Source organism: Neopsephotus bourkii, unplaced genomic scaffold (assembly GCF_033783945.1).
Source record: "Neopsephotus bourkii isolate Nb327-2 ecotype Australia unplaced genomic scaffold, CSIRO-AGI_Nbou_v1 NB_1760, whole genome shotgun sequence".
NCBI lineage: Eukaryota > Metazoa > Chordata > Aves > Psittaciformes > Psittacidae > Neopsephotus > Neopsephotus bourkii.
This window is the reverse complement of record NW_026902234.1, coordinates 9,515,940-9,532,794: the sequence shown is the minus strand read 5'-3', so window position 1 is coordinate 9,532,794 and position 16,855 is coordinate 9,515,940. Positions and strand designations below refer to the sequence as shown.

The 16,855-nt window shown below is 44.7% G+C and overlaps 1 protein-coding gene across 8 annotated transcripts in view; it reads left to right on the top strand.

The window, feature by feature from the left end:
- Window positions 1-8,644: 8,644 nt before the first annotated feature.
- Window positions 8,645-16,855, top strand: part of NAXD (NAD(P)HX dehydratase) — a 120,424-nt gene continuing 112,213 nt past the window's right edge. For 2 of the 8 annotated variants that reach the window (XM_061377760.1, XM_061377759.1), the window contains exons 1-4: window positions 8,645-8,763; window positions 10,027-10,893; window positions 12,151-12,522; window positions 15,905-16,055. In XM_061377760.1, the coding sequence (XP_061233744.1) occupies window positions 8,697-8,763; window positions 10,027-10,893; window positions 12,151-12,522; window positions 15,905-16,055 (1,457 nt within the window). In that variant the 5' untranslated portion in view covers window positions 8,645-8,696. The other 6 variants (XM_061377761.1, XM_061377763.1, XM_061377762.1 and 3 more) reach the window with 6 other exon arrangements.

Genomic DNA, 16,855 nt, shown 5'->3' with positions numbered 1-16,855 from the left:
CAGGGAACCCTAGGCATCTGGCTATGTGTCAAATAGACTTGCCAAAGTTTAAGAAGCACCTTAGCAGCAGCATGAGTGGGTCTTTCACTGACTGACTTGATAGGTGCCTAATTCAGGATGAGCTCAGTAGCTCTCCAGGCCCAAATAACTCTAAGGACTTGATCTCCATTGCTTGAAGTTTAGGTATGTGGTTCACAGGCAGCTACCTACATTTAATAGCTAAATTTAGATGTCTACAATCTGGAGCTGAATTACACTCCATATATCCCATTACAGCTCATGACCTGGCAAAAATACTCCCCCAGAAGCATCTTCTGAAATTCTTGTCCTCCTTTATTTCCACTTTTTCCACTACTCTGAAACAGTCCTCACGCGCCTCCACAATTAGGTCATCTTTGTCCTCTGTCACTTTGACCTCCAATTCTGAGTCTTTTTACTCACACTGAATAGTCAAAGTGCCTTTTTGTAACCGACATGAGACTTCAGAAGCCCAGAAAAACAAAAACTGTATCTCCAGACTATGCACCCGTGAGATGTTCATAGGTTAATGTTTTAATAGGTGTCCTTTGTATCTTTCAGATCCTAGAATCACTGGAGACTAGTTAAGATTTATCTCTTGCCTTGTAAATAAGTCTGAGAAGCCTTGTGCACTCAAGAAAATGGCTGTACTAGTGCAATTTAGCTTTATTAAGCTGGACAAAAACCTGGGAGGGAAAAGGGCACAGACACAGGACACCTCTGAATAGGGTCAAGGAAACACATGCAGAAACACACACTTGAAAGAAGACCTAATAACCTCAGGCATCTGTTAAACCTGATAAACAGTATTTTTTCCATCTAATACTTAGCCTCATAGTATTACTCAGCAACAGTATTGTCTTGAAATAATGTGATGCTTTTGAAAGGTGACTGAGTCACTTGTGTAATCACAAAGAACAGGTCAGCAACCTTAATAAACTCAGCCTAGGAGGGAGGGAACTAGGTCCTCTCTCTGAGAAAGGAAAGACCCGAGGTCTCAGGCTTGACCCACAGGTATCAGAAGGATTGTTAAACTCAAACCTGCAACACTTCTTTTTCTTTGAATTACATAAAAGTGTTTTTGAACCTGACAAAACCAGCATAGATTAAGACTGTGTGTACACAGCTGTAAATGAAAGGCATCCCATTTTATCTCAAAAGAATGGCATTCTGTTTGCTGATTTTCCTAACAGCAAACTCCTGTCTGCTCTGAAACATCATAAAAGAGCTCTTCCAGAAAAAAATCAAGAGTTACTAATTTTTAATTCCCAATGCTTTCCCTCCCTGTTACACAGTTTCTTTGTACAGAGACAGTTCTGAATGCCTAAGCAGAAGGGGCAGCCTGTTAAATCCTTTTTAGGCTGTTACAACCTTAAAATGTGACACTTCGGCTGCCAGAAGAGAGGCAGGACCAGTTACTAGAGGCCTTGGGGAGGTGACTTTTTGTCTATGCAAGGGAAATCTTTCTGCTTCTTGTGACAGATGAACTGATAAGTGGCTGGATGGGGACTGCAAATGACAGCAACGGAAGGTGGATGCTTGCCATGCCAATATATCTCAGAGACCAGATGGAGTTTTTACAGAGTAGAGTGTGTTTTATTACTCCCTAGGAGTGGATCGAGTAAGTTCAGTGATAATCTGGTTTCAGTATAACAGGAGGAAGCCTTCATAAGCCACTTGGAAGCACTGCCTTAAAAGACTTTTACAGCAGGTAACTCACCAGTTGACAACTGGGCTGAAGGCAGCTTACAGCCTATTTCTTTGCTCCTCTGCCATCACCTGCAGAAACTGCTCACCTGTGGCATGTATAATATATCGTATGGAAATTCACAGCAATCCAGCAAAAGTGTGTGAGGCTCAGCAAAATAAAACACAGAACAGGAACCAAAGTGTGTTCTGCAGTGGAACAAGGAGGTATTCAAGAGAAGAGTGGGAATGCAAAGGTTAGGGGTGCTAGCCTGACGGAGCAGGATGTGTAACTAAAGATTAGGAAGGTAAGAGGAATGGCCCAGAGCCCTTATTTGCACAGTGGGTGTGCTTGAAGGGAGCTTTTAGCTCTCCTCTCCCTGCAGGGTGTTGAAGACGTGGGTTAGCATGATAGGAGATCAGACAAAGGGGCAGGCTGGAGGCCATACACAATTGTATTGCACTCTCACTTCAGCTCTGCATCCCTGAGAGGATTTGCTGAGGTTTGGCCTCAGCAGCTCAAGACGCTCCAGCTCATCAGCAGTTTGCCACCCATTCCCCCTACCACAGGACCAAGGGCTAACATGGTTCGTCCCTATTAAGGTGCTTGAGTTTTGTTACACACAACTCCTCTTTTACCTTCATCAGGGTCCTGTCTGGGTGGATTTTGGTGAAGGCAGGCTGTGTCTGCTTTACTGACAGCAGCATGGGCCACTGTGCAGGGAGAATGGGAGCAAAAGACTGCTGTAGACAGCCTCAGCCCATGGCAGGGAGAGGCTGGAGCCAGCTGGCACTGGGTGCTGAGCCACAGTGTGGCCTGCAAGGGAGGGAGTCAAGAGTGGGCAGGCACAGAGGGAGAGGAAAGGCTCTGGAGCTGGGGAGCACCAGTAGGATGGCCTCAGGGCAGCAACACTTTCCCTCAGTTGCACTGGAATGCAGAGACCTCTTCACTCACTGAGGTTGAATCTTGTTCTAATCTGTGGATTAGACTCAGTTTTGGTGGAAGACAGTGGGAGATCAGAGCGCAGGAAGGATGGATTTGTACAGAGTGGTGAACCAGACATGGGCTGCCTGAACTCTTTTAATGTGAACCTAGAGATGACAGCAGCAGCTCACAGCAGAAGGGCACCTGCCTCCTTTCCTCTCTGGCCACATACCTTCTTTCTTGGCATGTGCTATTTGGCAGCCCTAGTTCTGGAGAACCACATGTCAAGGCTCTCCTTCCCACACCCCACACAAAATTCTCACCCCGCCTGACCTTCACTGCTCCTTCATTACCCACTCTTTGTGAAAATGTGCTGTTAGGATAACAGGATTCATTGACGCGACACACCTTTCTGGAAAACGTGTTAACCATAATGAAGAACAGAAAATGGAAATAGGCATTTGAACAGTTCATTTTATTTCAAATGAAATGACAAGCTTCTTTGTGGAAAACCACTGGCAAAATAAAGTAATTTAAAATGTCCATAGGTTATTTGGGGCTTGTCTGTCAAAAATAAATACCACTTTAATTGCAATGATAGAACTAAAGCAATACAATTTCCCTGCTATCTCAACTTTTTAATGTATTGTTAGTTATATTTGTATAAAGGTGCTTTATTCTGGGACAGATCTTCCCATGCAGCAGTGAAAATCATCATTCTGACGTGTCGCCTTTATAACGAGATAGTTATATCCACCCTTTTACCCTATTTTGGCTTTTTTTGTTTTTTTAAAGGACCTTCTCCAACAATGGGATTAATTATACCAATAAAACTTGCAGTGCTGGCCTTGACATGAAGAAAATGAATTGTTGCTGACCATACACCTACACAGCTGTGGCAACAAAAGAAAGAAATAATACGCATGTATATATGCTGACTTTCAAGTAGAGGATGCTGTAATCAAACTCAGGTACGTGTGTTCAATTTTAACACCTGTATATTGAAGAACAGGCATAGTAAGGACTAGAGTACATTTTCCACATATGAGGTCTCAGGAATGTGTAACATAAACATCTCTCACAGGGAGGAAAAGATCTAAAGCTTTTTCCTTTGTGCAAAAAGATAATGCACAACTCCAGAAGCAACTGGAGGCAAAGACATCACCCGTGGCATTACAGCAGTCTGAGGCTGACTACAAATGCAAGGCTTAGGGGGTTCTGGCGACTACTTTGAAGCAACTACAGAGTCTCCAGGAAAACCTGGGGACATGACTGCTGAAGTTGGTATGCTGGATTGGTGAGATGACTAGCAACATATTACAGAAAAAAAGAAAAAAAGAAGCAAAGTACCTGAAAAAGGAATCTTAGCATTCTAATCCCTCTGTGGATAGAGCATGCAGTCTTCCAGCAGTTATGTTCAATATACACTATGTGTTTCCAAGACTGAATTGAACTGTGGCACTTAAGGTAAAACCAATTTCTCCTTTACAAACCTGTCCATCATTCTGAGTATCCGCATCTCTCTTACATGCACACATAGCTGCATTTTAAGCAAGGGGGTTGACTTTTGTGTATCTACAGTGAATAAGACAATACCCAGGCAAAGACCCCAGGCTCAGCTAAAACACAACTAAAATGAAATAACACATAGCTACTGAACAATAAAAAAGCGATATGGGCAGTGTATTTCATACTAACAACAGTGTTCTACATTGTGTAAGTTAATAGATTTGGCAAATGTTACCTTCTGCTACCAAGGAACAGAGCAAAAGCTATTTTATGGAAAACTGTGTAACTCCACAGTATTTACTTTCTTAGAGTCTCATTATTCCCTATTGAAAAAGGGAGAAACACAGTTTAACTTTTTGGATGTTGCTTAATGGGTGTGTGAGTTTATGTACCTTTGCTTGCACTAGATATTAGGAAGTTGTTTGCATAAGTCAGGTGAACCCCAAAAATCCCCCTCTTCACTTCTACTGCAGTACATAGATCATTTTTATCACCTGCTCTAAGAGGATGACAAAACAGAAACGTTCTCTTTATTGTTTCCTTGATATCCATTTTTTCAGCATTAACACTCAGCAAAAATATCTTACTGTTCACTTCGGATAAAATAAAAATTATCTAGCAAAGCATGGGGCTTGACAACTATCATTACACTGAGTATGTCTAGAAGTGATAGTATCTGTAATACCCTGGTCAAAATACAAAGATTTACAGAAGCTGTAGGAACTAACTTATTACACAGTATTTAGTCAGGTGTGGGTGTATTTCTTCTTATTTCAGCCTTAAGCTCAAAGAAGCTAGATTTAGATGAGATACTAGGAAGAAATTCTTCCCTGTGAGGGTGGTGAGACACTGGCACAGGTTGCCCAAGGAAGCCGTGGCTGCCCCATCCCTGGCAGTGCTCAAGGCCAGGATGGACAGGGCTTTAAGCAACCTGGTCTAGTGTGAAGGTGTCCCTGCCAATGCCAGGGGGGTTGGAACTAAACGATTCTTAAGGTTCCTCCCAACCCAAACCATTCTATGATTTACAGTTTCCTTTCTCCAACCCATGTGACATTCGTGTTTAGTAAACTTGGTATGAAAACCAAAGCATTTTGATGTGTTTTTGTAACAGCTTGTTAACTGCTTGCTGCTACCCTTTCTCTTGAATATAAAAATGCACAGAAGTTTAGTGACAGAAATAATTATTATAGCTTCAGGTCTTCTTATTCTGTTTTTAGTTTCTCTGCAGTCTAGAGAGACATCAAAACTAACTAAAATTTGCACCATATAAAACCGTATTTTTATATAAAACAATTATATATATGTTCTTATATAAATACATAACATTTTATATAAAACGCTTTTATAGAAAAACATATATAGTCCTGTACTAGGAGAAACACAACACTGGGTGTAAAACATGTTCATTCAACTCACTTTAATGGCAATAGTACTGCTAATAACATCTGCAGGACTGCCCCCTTTTTATCTTAACACATTACTGCCTTCTCTATTACTATCAATTCTAACCCTTACAATTTAGCTAGGTAAAGATTCAAATGAAACTGTGGCTTTCCACTTTTTCTTCTTTTTCATGAGGTAAAGTGCTTCCAGATTCCTATTTCAGCAACAAAGAAATCTTTGGTCTTATTTTATAAGAATTATAAATGAAAGTTTTAATTAAAGCTATTTATTACTTCTGACTTGTTCCATTCCTTCACTCCACATGAATGCTTAAACCTCCTTTGCAATTATTAACTTGGATATGTTAACATGGATGTGTTTATAACATTTGTGATATTAAATGGTGATTCTAGTAATGGCTGACAACTATTTGAGCTGAGAGAATGTAATCAAAGGATGTTGCAAGCTCTGCTATTGCCACCTGCTGTCAAGGTTCACCTTGGAATGGCTTGGGTAGGCAGGGTTGCACAACAGCTGCCAAATGGATAGCAAGGATTCAAACATCAGTACTGAGTGGGTGCAAAGCAATCAGAAACAAAGAGTTAAAAACATTTGGAACAAGGATTCAGCAGGAACCTGCAGAAGAAACCACAGAATGGTCCAGAGTGGTCGCTATCTGGAGGTCTCCACCTGGGGACATCTAGCTTACATTGTCAGCTGTCAGTTACTGGTGCCACCTACTACCAAGTCAAGCCTCCAAGTTGTTGCCTACCTGGACAGTAGTAGGACATCCTAACATCAGTCATCGATGGCTAGCCTTTCTTCATGCAGCAGGGGAGGCAGAGGTTGCAGCAATTATTCCACTACTGAGGAGGGTGTGTTGTAGCAATAAGTGCAGCTAGAAAAGGGTTAAAATGCTGGAATTGAAGGCTGAGACCAAGAGCTTGAGAAGCAAGGGTGAGACTCTGAGAAAGAGAGAGATAGGGGCCAGCAAACAAATAAGCCAGAAGAATTTTGCCCAAAGCATGAAAGGGAACTCACAGGGTCATTCCTCTCTCCATGTAAGAAAGGGACAAGCTTCCAGACAAGCAAAGTTACAGGAGTGTCAGAACAGGAAGCTCAACAAAAATGGCACAGCAGAGAGCATACCTAAAGAACTAAGTGTCCCTTGCAGTTGCTTTTTCTCTTAACTGGATGATGGGCGAGTGAACTTCTGCCTCATACACCTTCTGTGTTTCTGTAAAAGGCTCTTTTTTCCTGCCTCATGCCCTGGTTAAGTATCCTCACTGATGCTGGGCTCAAAGATGGCACTAGGAGCTATGGATTTATACTGTATGCAGTACAGATGGCAGCCAGTACTATACCAGAAGAAGGTACCTTGAGTTAGATGCAGAGCAGTAGAATGTCTGAGGAGCAGCAGCGTGTTTTGCTCCATGTTTTTACACTCATGTTGGAAAACAGTAGTAGCAAAACAGGTTTAGTTGATGACAAGGTTGCTCACAACAACCCAAACAACTTTGGCATAGAGAAAGCCCATAGACATCCTTAGAATTTCTTTTACAGATTGAGAAACTTTGCTGATTCCACAAACAACTTGTGAAGGTTTTGCATCATTATCAGAACTTGCTTCAGTCTCTTCTACAAAGGAAACCAGAGAAGCCAGTGAAAAACATTACAGTTGTATCTTTCTTCCTCACTGATCTGTTAGGCACAAGATGTGTTTTTGGCAGAGCCAAAGATACTTGATAGGATGAAAAAAACCATTCACATCGTTCTTTCCTCCCTATCTTCCAGGCATTAAATCAGTGCTGGAGTTACAGGAAACCTACATGCTCTTTATCCTTGCAGTTGGAATCCAAACATATGTATAATAAATGTGTTCAATGACCCAACAATTTCTTTTTTTTTACCCCCTGGGTTAAAACTCATGTAAAAACCAAACATGATTAGCCACTGAATCTATCTTTTGGGTTGCCACACAGTCAGATAATCAAAGGTTAAAAAGCATTACTTGTGCCTGGGGAATGCAGGGCAAATTTTACAGTATTGCTTTTAAAATTGTACCAGATACCAGGACTTTTAGAATAGTAACTTTAGTAAACAAGTTAATACCTGAAAGTAAACTTGTCAGGCATCCAAGCTCCCACTCCAGTACCTGGGTTACTGATCAATCCCGGTTAAAAAGCTCAGGTTGCGTGTGTGTCTTGCAGTTTGCAGACAGCACAGCTGTTTTAAGTGGTGCTTCCAAAGCTGAAGAACACAAATCTCTCCTGCTTGGGTTTGGTCCAGGTAAAACCAGCAGGGCTGTTTGACCACAGCTTATATGTAACACGTAACAGTAAAATATACTGTCTGTATTCACCCTTTCAAAATACTGACTGAAACAATGACATTCTATTGCTGTACTTAGGCTAGAAGCTTTTATGAGTCGGTAACAACACTCCTGCTTGAACTACTCAGAAGTAGAGTGAAAATAACAGCTGTCAAACTTTAATGTTTCTGATTTCTCATACACATGATCAAGATAGTTTTTCCTGGGTGATGCTGTAATTTGATTTATTGTGCAGATTATGTAGGTGCTGTAGGACCAGAAGTGCACATCAGCTGGTATTTCCATCGGCTCTGTTGTGGTTTAGATTAAAAGATACTATTCCAAGGGTACTGCTTTAAGATGATGTATCTGAGCTAGAAATAGCAGCTTAAAAATGAATCCCACTCGCGGATTTCTCAGAAACAGACGGCACGGTCACGGACGAGATGCGCGTTTAAAAGCAGGGAGCAATAAATGGTAATTCCTACGAGGCTGTATTTGCTGCCTGTTAAAAACGCTGGGAAGACAGCCCCAAAGCGCTGGGACGATCGGGCACTGCCACACCGCCGCCGGCCCCGCTGCCCCGAGGCCTAGAGGCAATGGTGACCCTAGGGCGCAGAGCCCAAAGCTGCCCGATGTAGCCCAAAGCTACATCGCGGCCCTCTCCGGCTCCGCAGGCTGCCACGGCCGCTACCTCGGCGCGGACCGCCCGCGCAGGCCCCGCGCCGCCATTGGCTGCCGCAGGGGGGTGGGGGGTAGAGCGCGCCGCGGGGAGGCGCGGAGCGGTGCCGGGCGGGCGCTCCCGCGGTCTGCCCTGTCCTGCCCGGGCCGCCTCGACTCTGCACGGAGCCGGAAGCAGCGCCGATGAGTTGTATGCGCCGCTTGCCTGCGCGCTTGGTGGGGGGTACCGGGAGCTCCGCGCTGTGGCTAGGTAAGAGGAGAGTGCAGAGCGGAGCGGGGCCCGGCCCGAGTGCAGCCCCTGCCTCTTGCCCCGGGAGGATGTGGGGACGGGCCGCTGTTACCGCCGGAGCGCTGGCTACAGCCTTAGCCGCGGCCCTCTGGCTGCGGAGTGACGAAGGTATAAACATCCCTGCACAGGGGCTCTGGTGAAGGGGGTGGGGCTTGCCTCTGAGGGGAGAAGGGGCGGGCTGGGCTGGTGGGCGCCGAGCGGGGGCAGGCTAGCTCGCTGCGGAGGACTGCCCTCCAAAGGCGGCGCGGAAGAGTGCGGTCGGGCTTTCCTCCCACAGAAGGGAAGGCTGCCGGTCGCGAGGGGCCTTCGGCTGGGCGGCCCCGTTCTGGGTCTGGGCAGGGGTGTGAAGGAGGCGGTGGCTGGCCGCCCTGACGGGGAGGTGGGCTTGGTGCCGCAGCTCCCGCCGGCGAGCAGTTTTCGGAGCAAAACCGAAGAGAAAGGGCAGAGGCCGGAGCAGTACGCGGGCGGCAGTGGGGCCAGGAGCCCGCCCCGGGCCGCAGTGACGGGCCTGCCGTTCACCTGCCTGGCGAAGGGGTGGCCGGGGGGCGCGGTGGGAAACGCACACAGACCCAACCTGACCGCCAGCACCTGATCCGGCGGTGGCCTCCGGGAGGCGGTATCTCTAGCCGCAGCGCGGGCTTTTGTGGCGGCCCCAGGTCCGAGCCGAGCCGCACCGTGCGCACGCCCGCTGCCCGTCTGCCACGGGACTGAGTGACACGGCAGCCCTAGGGAGCGGGTAGGAGTACCCGGTGCTGGCGCGGCATGGCAGTGCGCTGGGTGAGGCAGAGCGCCGAGCAGAGCCACGGATTCTCGGTCGCTGTGCGCCGAGCTGCATCGCCTTGTGTGCGTGTGTGCAGGGATCGCGCTCCACTGCGGCGGGGGAGGGTGGGAGGGAGGAGGAGGAGAAAGGGAGAGAGAGAGGGAGGCGCACTGTGATGAGAAAGGCCTCTAAGTCCAGCCAGCGCCGTCGTCCTGCCGCTCCCGGAGGAGCCCGGGGCGGGGGAGCGGCAGCGCACGGATGACTGCCTGAGCGAGGTGGCGGTGTGTCCTGACCCGGGGGAGGGGGCCGTGGCTCTGTGGCGGCAGCCCGGTTATTTTTTATTTACCATCATTGTTTTCAGAGCAGGGCGAGCCGAGCGGGGTGGAAAAGGTGGTTGGTTGGGGGCTTTTTGTTCGGCTGGTTTTCATTTTAAAACATCCCCCCCCCCCCCCCCTTTTTTGCAGGTGCCCGCAGCTCAAAGCGGCGCCTAGAAAGTTTTTTGTTTCCCTGCGTGCTGGCTGCTAGCGGCAGCCCGGGATGCGGGGCCCGGGGCTCGGCTGCCCCTCGCGTCCCGCCGCACCACGGCGAAGGCTGGCGTAGTCGCCTCCTGGGAGCCGCGAGTGCGGGCATTAAACCCCGCTCCCTCCTCCCCGCTGCCCTCCTCCGCCCCCCTCCGTCCCTCCCTCGCTCTCCCCCTCCCTCCCTCGCTCGCTCCCTCCCTTCTTCCCTTTCCCCGGTGCGCGGCCATTGCAGTGACCCCGGCCGGCCAAGGATGATTACGAACACGCGGGGCTTCCTGTGGTCGGACCTGGAGACGCGGGCGCTGCTGGAGATCTGGGGCGAGGCGGACGTGCAGTCGGCGCTGGACGGCAACTTTCGGAACAGCCATGTGTACCGGGACGTGGCCTGCCGCCTGGCCGAGCTAGGCTTCGAGCGCACCCCCGAGCAGTGTCGCATCCGCATCAAGGGCCTTAAGCGCCAGTACTACCAGGCCCGGGACGGGCTGAAGAAGAACGGGCACGCCCGGAAGATATGCAAGTACTACGACGAGATGGACCGGATCCTCAGCTGCCGGGGGGGGCCCGACGGCGCCCCCGAGCCGCTAGCCCCGCCGCCCGACAGCGCCCAGCCGGTGGGGCCGCTCGCTGGGCCACCTACGCCGGGCACGCCGCACAACAGCCGCGAGGTGGACGCCGAGCTGGAAGAGGACGGCGAGCTGGAGTCCCCCCGGGACAACTTCACCGAGGACTCCGGGGAATGCTCTTCCTACGCCGATCACCCCATCAAGGTGGAGTGTCCCTCCTTCGCCATCCCCGTGCCGCCGGGAGACGGTGAGTAGCCGGCGGGCTCCCGCCGCCGGGTGTTCTCTCACCCGGAGGGCACCGCGGTCCCCCCTCCTGGGCTCTCGTAGCCCCACTGCCGGCGCCTTTCCAGCTAGCGTGCTTCTAGTAGGTTGTGCCGCCTTCTTCTCCCTCTCGCCTCGTCCTCTGAAATCTGCCCGTGCCCCCTTGCCTTGCACCTTGCTCGTTCCCGAGAGCTGCCCCCTTCCCACGCCGATCAAACGCCGCCTTTCCAGAGAAGCGGGCCGCTGCAGGGGGGGGAAGTGCTGCACACCGGGTACGGGGAGATGCCGGGGGACGGCGACAGTAGTGAGTTTTTATTGGTGTTTATCAATGGGAAACCAAAGGAAAACTAGCGCAGACATTATGAAGACAATGTGTCAGGTACCGCTGTGTGAGAAAATAGGCTTCTTTTCTTTCTGGAAGATTTTTTCCATTCCCTGAAGACTATGTGCAGTTTTGTTAGTCGGTATTAAAACCGTGATGACGATAATACCTGAAAAATCTGCTTGTTGTTGCAGATGGGCCAGAAAGCGAGGGGAGAGTCTTTATGTAATTAATTGCTCGAGTTGTTTCAGAAACACTGCTTCTAACTTCAGTGGGTTTGTGGACAGAAACAGCCCTTTGATAAAGCCTGTCCTTCCCTTGCTCCCTCTTTACCCTCAGCTCCGCATTTGTTTTGTGGAGGTGGGGGGGAGGCAGTGTTGCTTGTTTGTTTTAAATCTAGATTAATGCCAGGGTTTTAATACAAACTTGAACCTGTCTTCAGGAGTTGACATCACTGAGAAATCAGCCAATTGGTTGACGTTTAACCAACCTTCTATTTACACATAAACCCCATCAAACAGTTGTTTACACTAATGTTCTTTTGAAATGCAAATTCAGAATGCCAACAGACTGAAACTCAATTTAGATTAATGTAATTACCTGCAATACACAAATGAGGCTATACTATTTAATAGCCTTCACTTAAACCTTTTTAGAAGATCAGAAAGACTCCTATTGTTGAAGTTTAGTACTACAACAATTAAAAAATGCCTCTCTGTGTTTTCGTGTTGCCTTTTGCAGAAGCTTGTGGTTTTGCTTTGGTACTCCAAAATGAAAATATCTGAGATAATTATAACTCACATGGAAAAAGTATAACAATGTTGTCGTGTGTTAGGTGCACATCTCGTAGGGAGATTTTTGTTTTGCCTTCTAGGAAGTAATTTTTCTGCAGAAAAATAATTGTTTTTTTTCTTGTTTTAGGCTTTAAAGAAATCAATGCTCCAACTATTACCCCACCTCGAAATCAGCCCAAAAGATCCAAAAAACGCCATACAAATTTAACTTTGGATAAAATGATGGAAAAATTCCTTCAGCAAAGTGTGGATACAGAAGAGAAATTTTACAGATATGAAGAGCAGAGGCTCAAAATAGAGGACAAGCGTCGGGAAGCAGAGCATGCACGAGAGCTCCAGATGTTACAGATGTTGGGACAGATGTTGGCAGGAATTTCTTCTACGGTATCACAAAGGTCACAATCTATACCAGCAAGTCCACCTCAGAGGGCGAACCATCGTTCGTATGGGGATAACTTTAATTATAATGCTATGACAGCAGCACTTTCTCCACCGATAGGTACTTCCTTCTATAGCATAAATAAAAGCTAGGTTTTTTTAAACTTCTGTGTGAAAGCCGTGATAGTAAGTAAGCTGTTGAAAATAAAAGCTAATCGGAATTATTTAATATTGTGGTGAAGGTGTCTGTATGATGGAAAACAAAACATCATTCATACCATTGTAGTGATTATTTAATATAGATAAATTACAACAAATTTTAATTAATGAAATCACACCTTTTGAACCCTGTAAACATCGTGAACTTCTTTCCACATTCATGGCTCTGAAAAGTGATGTTAAGGGAAGTTTTCTTTATAAAAGGCCAGTAGCACGTACTTGCTGAAAACTTTAGAAACATTAGGTACCTTGTAGAGGAAATTCTGCTGCTGTTGAACTTACCAGGTCTAACCCAGTATATGAAATCAAGGCTGTTGGGAAGAGTGGAGTTTTGCCTGCACTGGAGTAAATCAAATGTTAAAATCCATCTTTAAAATAAATTTCATTAAATCAATTCTGAATCATATCTTCTAATTGAACATTATATTATTGTATTAGGTGTAATATAAGATGGAAGTTCTGGTGTATATTTTTCTTCTACACCAGTTCATTTATAAATTCTTTGGGCATCTGAATTTGTTTTAAAGAAAAAGGTGAAGCAGTAACTCTGGAATTGGTATTTATGCACAGACTTTTCCTTCTGTACCTCGTGCATGGGCCAGAAGCTGATAATCTGATACTTAGTATTTATTAATGGACTTCTCAGGATCTGTGGCTCCTTGTCATTTATCTTTGTTGTAGTCTCTTTATACATAAAAGTTGACAGCATGGGAGGAGGAGAATGGGGATACACTCTCAGTAAAACCAGCCAGTTTGGGGCTTGGTGGTTTGTAGCCTGCTGTATGGAAACTAAACAAATCTTGTTCTAATTCCGTATTTCACACTGCTTGGAATTAAAAAGCATGGCTTGAAAAGAAAAAACAGTAACACTCAGCCTCAGTGCTGAGTAATAATCCAGCATGCCATATCCTGAAGGGTGACTGATTCCTGAGAGGATCTTTGAGCCTTTTCCATTCTACAATTACATACTGTCTTTCCCTGTAAAATGCATGGGGGACTGGATGGTTAGGCCTGTTGAGGGTTTAGGCTGGCTGACTCGGTTGTGTTTCTTGACTAGCAGTTGGTCTGTAGCATTCCTTGATGGCAGGAGACTTCCATAGATTAAATTCTGGCATACGTGTGTGTTCTGTGTTCTAAATGTTGTTTTCACATTAAAAGGAGACCTGAAGTGCTTTTGAAAATCCTTTAGGAAGTCATTTGAAGTTATAGACTGGGGCAATGGTGCCTACAGGGCGTTATTATTACTTCTTAAAGTGTTGTTTTGGTGTTGTTTTTTTTCTGAAAGAATTTCATTATCTGTGAAGACCTGAATTTCTAGTTTGTTTTTTCTTGCAGGATTTTGTCATATAGATGTACAATCATATTACACTGTGCAAAAACGCATTATATATTTTTAGCTGTAGCAAGATTAACTTGGGAGTCTAATCTTTTAATTGGTCAAGGTGTAAGAAAGCCTTTAAAGTGAAATATGAAAATAATGCTTCAGGCAGCAGATCTTTTAAGGAGTTAAGATTTCAGTTCTTTATAGCTAAATACACCTTAGAGTTTTTGTAGGTAAGAGTGGGTCTCTATTAAGAATTGCTTTTTCCATAATTGTCTCTTTTCTTTCTGTTTATTATGCGATCACTTTATATTTGCATATGAAAAAGCAGCAACAAAGAACAGAGGACCTTAACAACACTGTGCTTTAAGGGTTACAAGCTGTAGGATAAGTCTATTTCTTGTGTGGTTGAAAACCAGTGTACGAAGTGTGGTTTAAGGAAAATAATCTGCCTTGTTTCCAGAGGAGATGAGCATTTTGTTCTCCTCTGGGTCACTGCAGTGCTATTTTGGCCATAATACAAAACAGTCTGGTTTTTTTTCCCTTTCCTTTTTTTGGTTTTTGGTTGGGTTCCCCCCCACACTTTTTTTTTTAAATCTCAGTGAGAGTGGGATGCCTGTGTTACAGAAGGATTTGAAAAGCAAAAGATCAGCCAGGAGTAATTGTCATTATTGAGCACTAAAGCGTTTTATTTCTGAAGATTAGTACATCTAATTTAGGTTTAGATTCAGATTCTGTGCAAGATGGAGAAAAATAAAGATGCTTTGTGCTGGTAGCTCACAGATGCGAAGTTGTCTTGTTTACTACTTTTTTTTACCCATTATTACATCCAAAACTTCAGGAACAGCTCCATCTGTCCATTCTCTCTGTCTGCCTCTCTGATTTTGGAGTTGCAGGGTGAGATTATTAAGTTTTATACAGCTGAAAATAAGGAGTGTAGTGGGAGTTATTTTTTACATGATTATGTGTTACTATATAGCAGTTCCTTGAAAGCTTTTTAGGAGATCTGTAAAAAAGAATGCACAGCTACGGTCTAGGAAACTAATGTTCAAATAAACTACTGTTCTGAAGAGAATTGTATAGTTAGTGAAGAGCTTTGTTGAAATACAAGAACTTACTCTTTTAGTGTGTTTACTGCAATTTATAGTTAACCCATTGTTAAAAGTATTGAACTTCAGATCTGTCTTGTGTTAGGTAAATGGTTTAATTCTCTTTAGCCATAATTGTTGAAACACCTTTTCCTTCTAGATTTTTGTAGTCTTTTGAAGCAGTAATTGGAGTATATAGGCTTCTGAGTGTGCAGTTGTTTTAATGTGTAGCTTGATGTGTGGCTTTGCATCAGACATCTGCAGTTGTATGATACCTAAAAAGTCTCTTAGTGTGATATTTGTAATGTTTGCATTTAGCGCATTGGATTATAGTTTTGCAGAAAGACTTTATTATGCTTTGTAACCACCTGCCAAACAGTGAGATAAGCCCTGATTCTGCTGAGAGGTGGAAGTCTTTTAAGGGGAAGCAAAAAATAAGGTAGGGTGTATGTTTAAAATGTGGTTATAGTAGGTCTATGCTTGCTCTGTGTCTGAGTGTGTTTAGCCCTTCGTAAGTGTACCTATTTCAGTTGAGCTTAATTATGGAAGTGATTTCAGGCTGAACTAAGAATATATTTCTAGTTACAAAATGTTCGTGTAACTATTCTTGGCTGTTGTTTCTTTCTGTACCTGAGCCTTAAATTAGGACTGTGAGCAGTCAGCAGGAATATTTTCTGCATCAGACCCAAAATTAATTTTTAAAATGTTCACCCTCTCTAGCTACTCACTGTTTTAAAGGCCTTTAAGTGATGAAGCATTTGGTTTTTAGAAGTATGTCCTTGAGTGGTTTTATTAGTGCTAGTGCTTTAAAGAAATGCTGATAGCAGTTGAAGAAAGAACATTCTTTCAAGTAACACTTATTTTCTTCTTTTCAGTTATAGAGAGATCTTTTTCACTGCACAGGACACACTCTCTAAAGGATATGGAGAATATTTTTCAACTGGTGCGCAATGTTATCCCTCCCCTAACGGGGAAAAGGCATAAAGGTCAAGATGGACGTATAGGCATTGTTGGAGGATGTCAAGAGTAAGTTAAACAGAAATTTGGTTTTTTGTTTCTGAGAGAGTTTGAGGATGTCTTAGGTACTTTTAAAAGCCATTCAAACACACCTTACATTTAAAACTTGAGTATTTTCTAGGGATCTTTATTAATCAGTCATCATGGCCATGTATACTTACGAAAGAACACGTTTCCCTGCAGTTGTGTTGCAAAATTCTGATAGTGAATGTGAATTAATATTAGAATGTTGTTTGTGTCTGTGTCTACCTTCTCTGTCTTTCGTGTCCACCAGACTATCTCTGCTTTCAGTGTAAGTCTTCCCACTGCATCATCAAGTTCTAGAATAGAGTAAGACAGCGGCACATCTTTTTTGTTGTTGTTACATGTGTTTTGGTGTCTTGGGAACTGGGTCTCTTAAATCAGGAATAGAAAAATTTCCTACTGTGCCCTTTGATAAATTGTGGTAGTTCCTAGGTTCTGTCATTACTTTGGTTAATGTTTTCTGGAGTGATAGAAATAGCATGTTACAGGGGGAAGAAAGAGATACAGCATGAATCAGTTAAATGCTGTACTAACCTAAAAATAAACTAAGCTCTATTCTTTTCTTGGCCACTTTCAGTAATCTGCACAGTACTTTGAATGAGCTATTACACCTTCCTGTTTTTCATTTTCCTGTTTTGAAATAGAGATGGCATCTTTCTCCTGTGAGAGAGATCTGCTGTTGGACATCTGCCATTAATAAACATTCTGTAAAGAGCACACAGGTGCTGTCTTACAGCTGGGTTAGTTTTCCTGTTGGTCTAATGCACTTAGGTTCTTACCTCTTA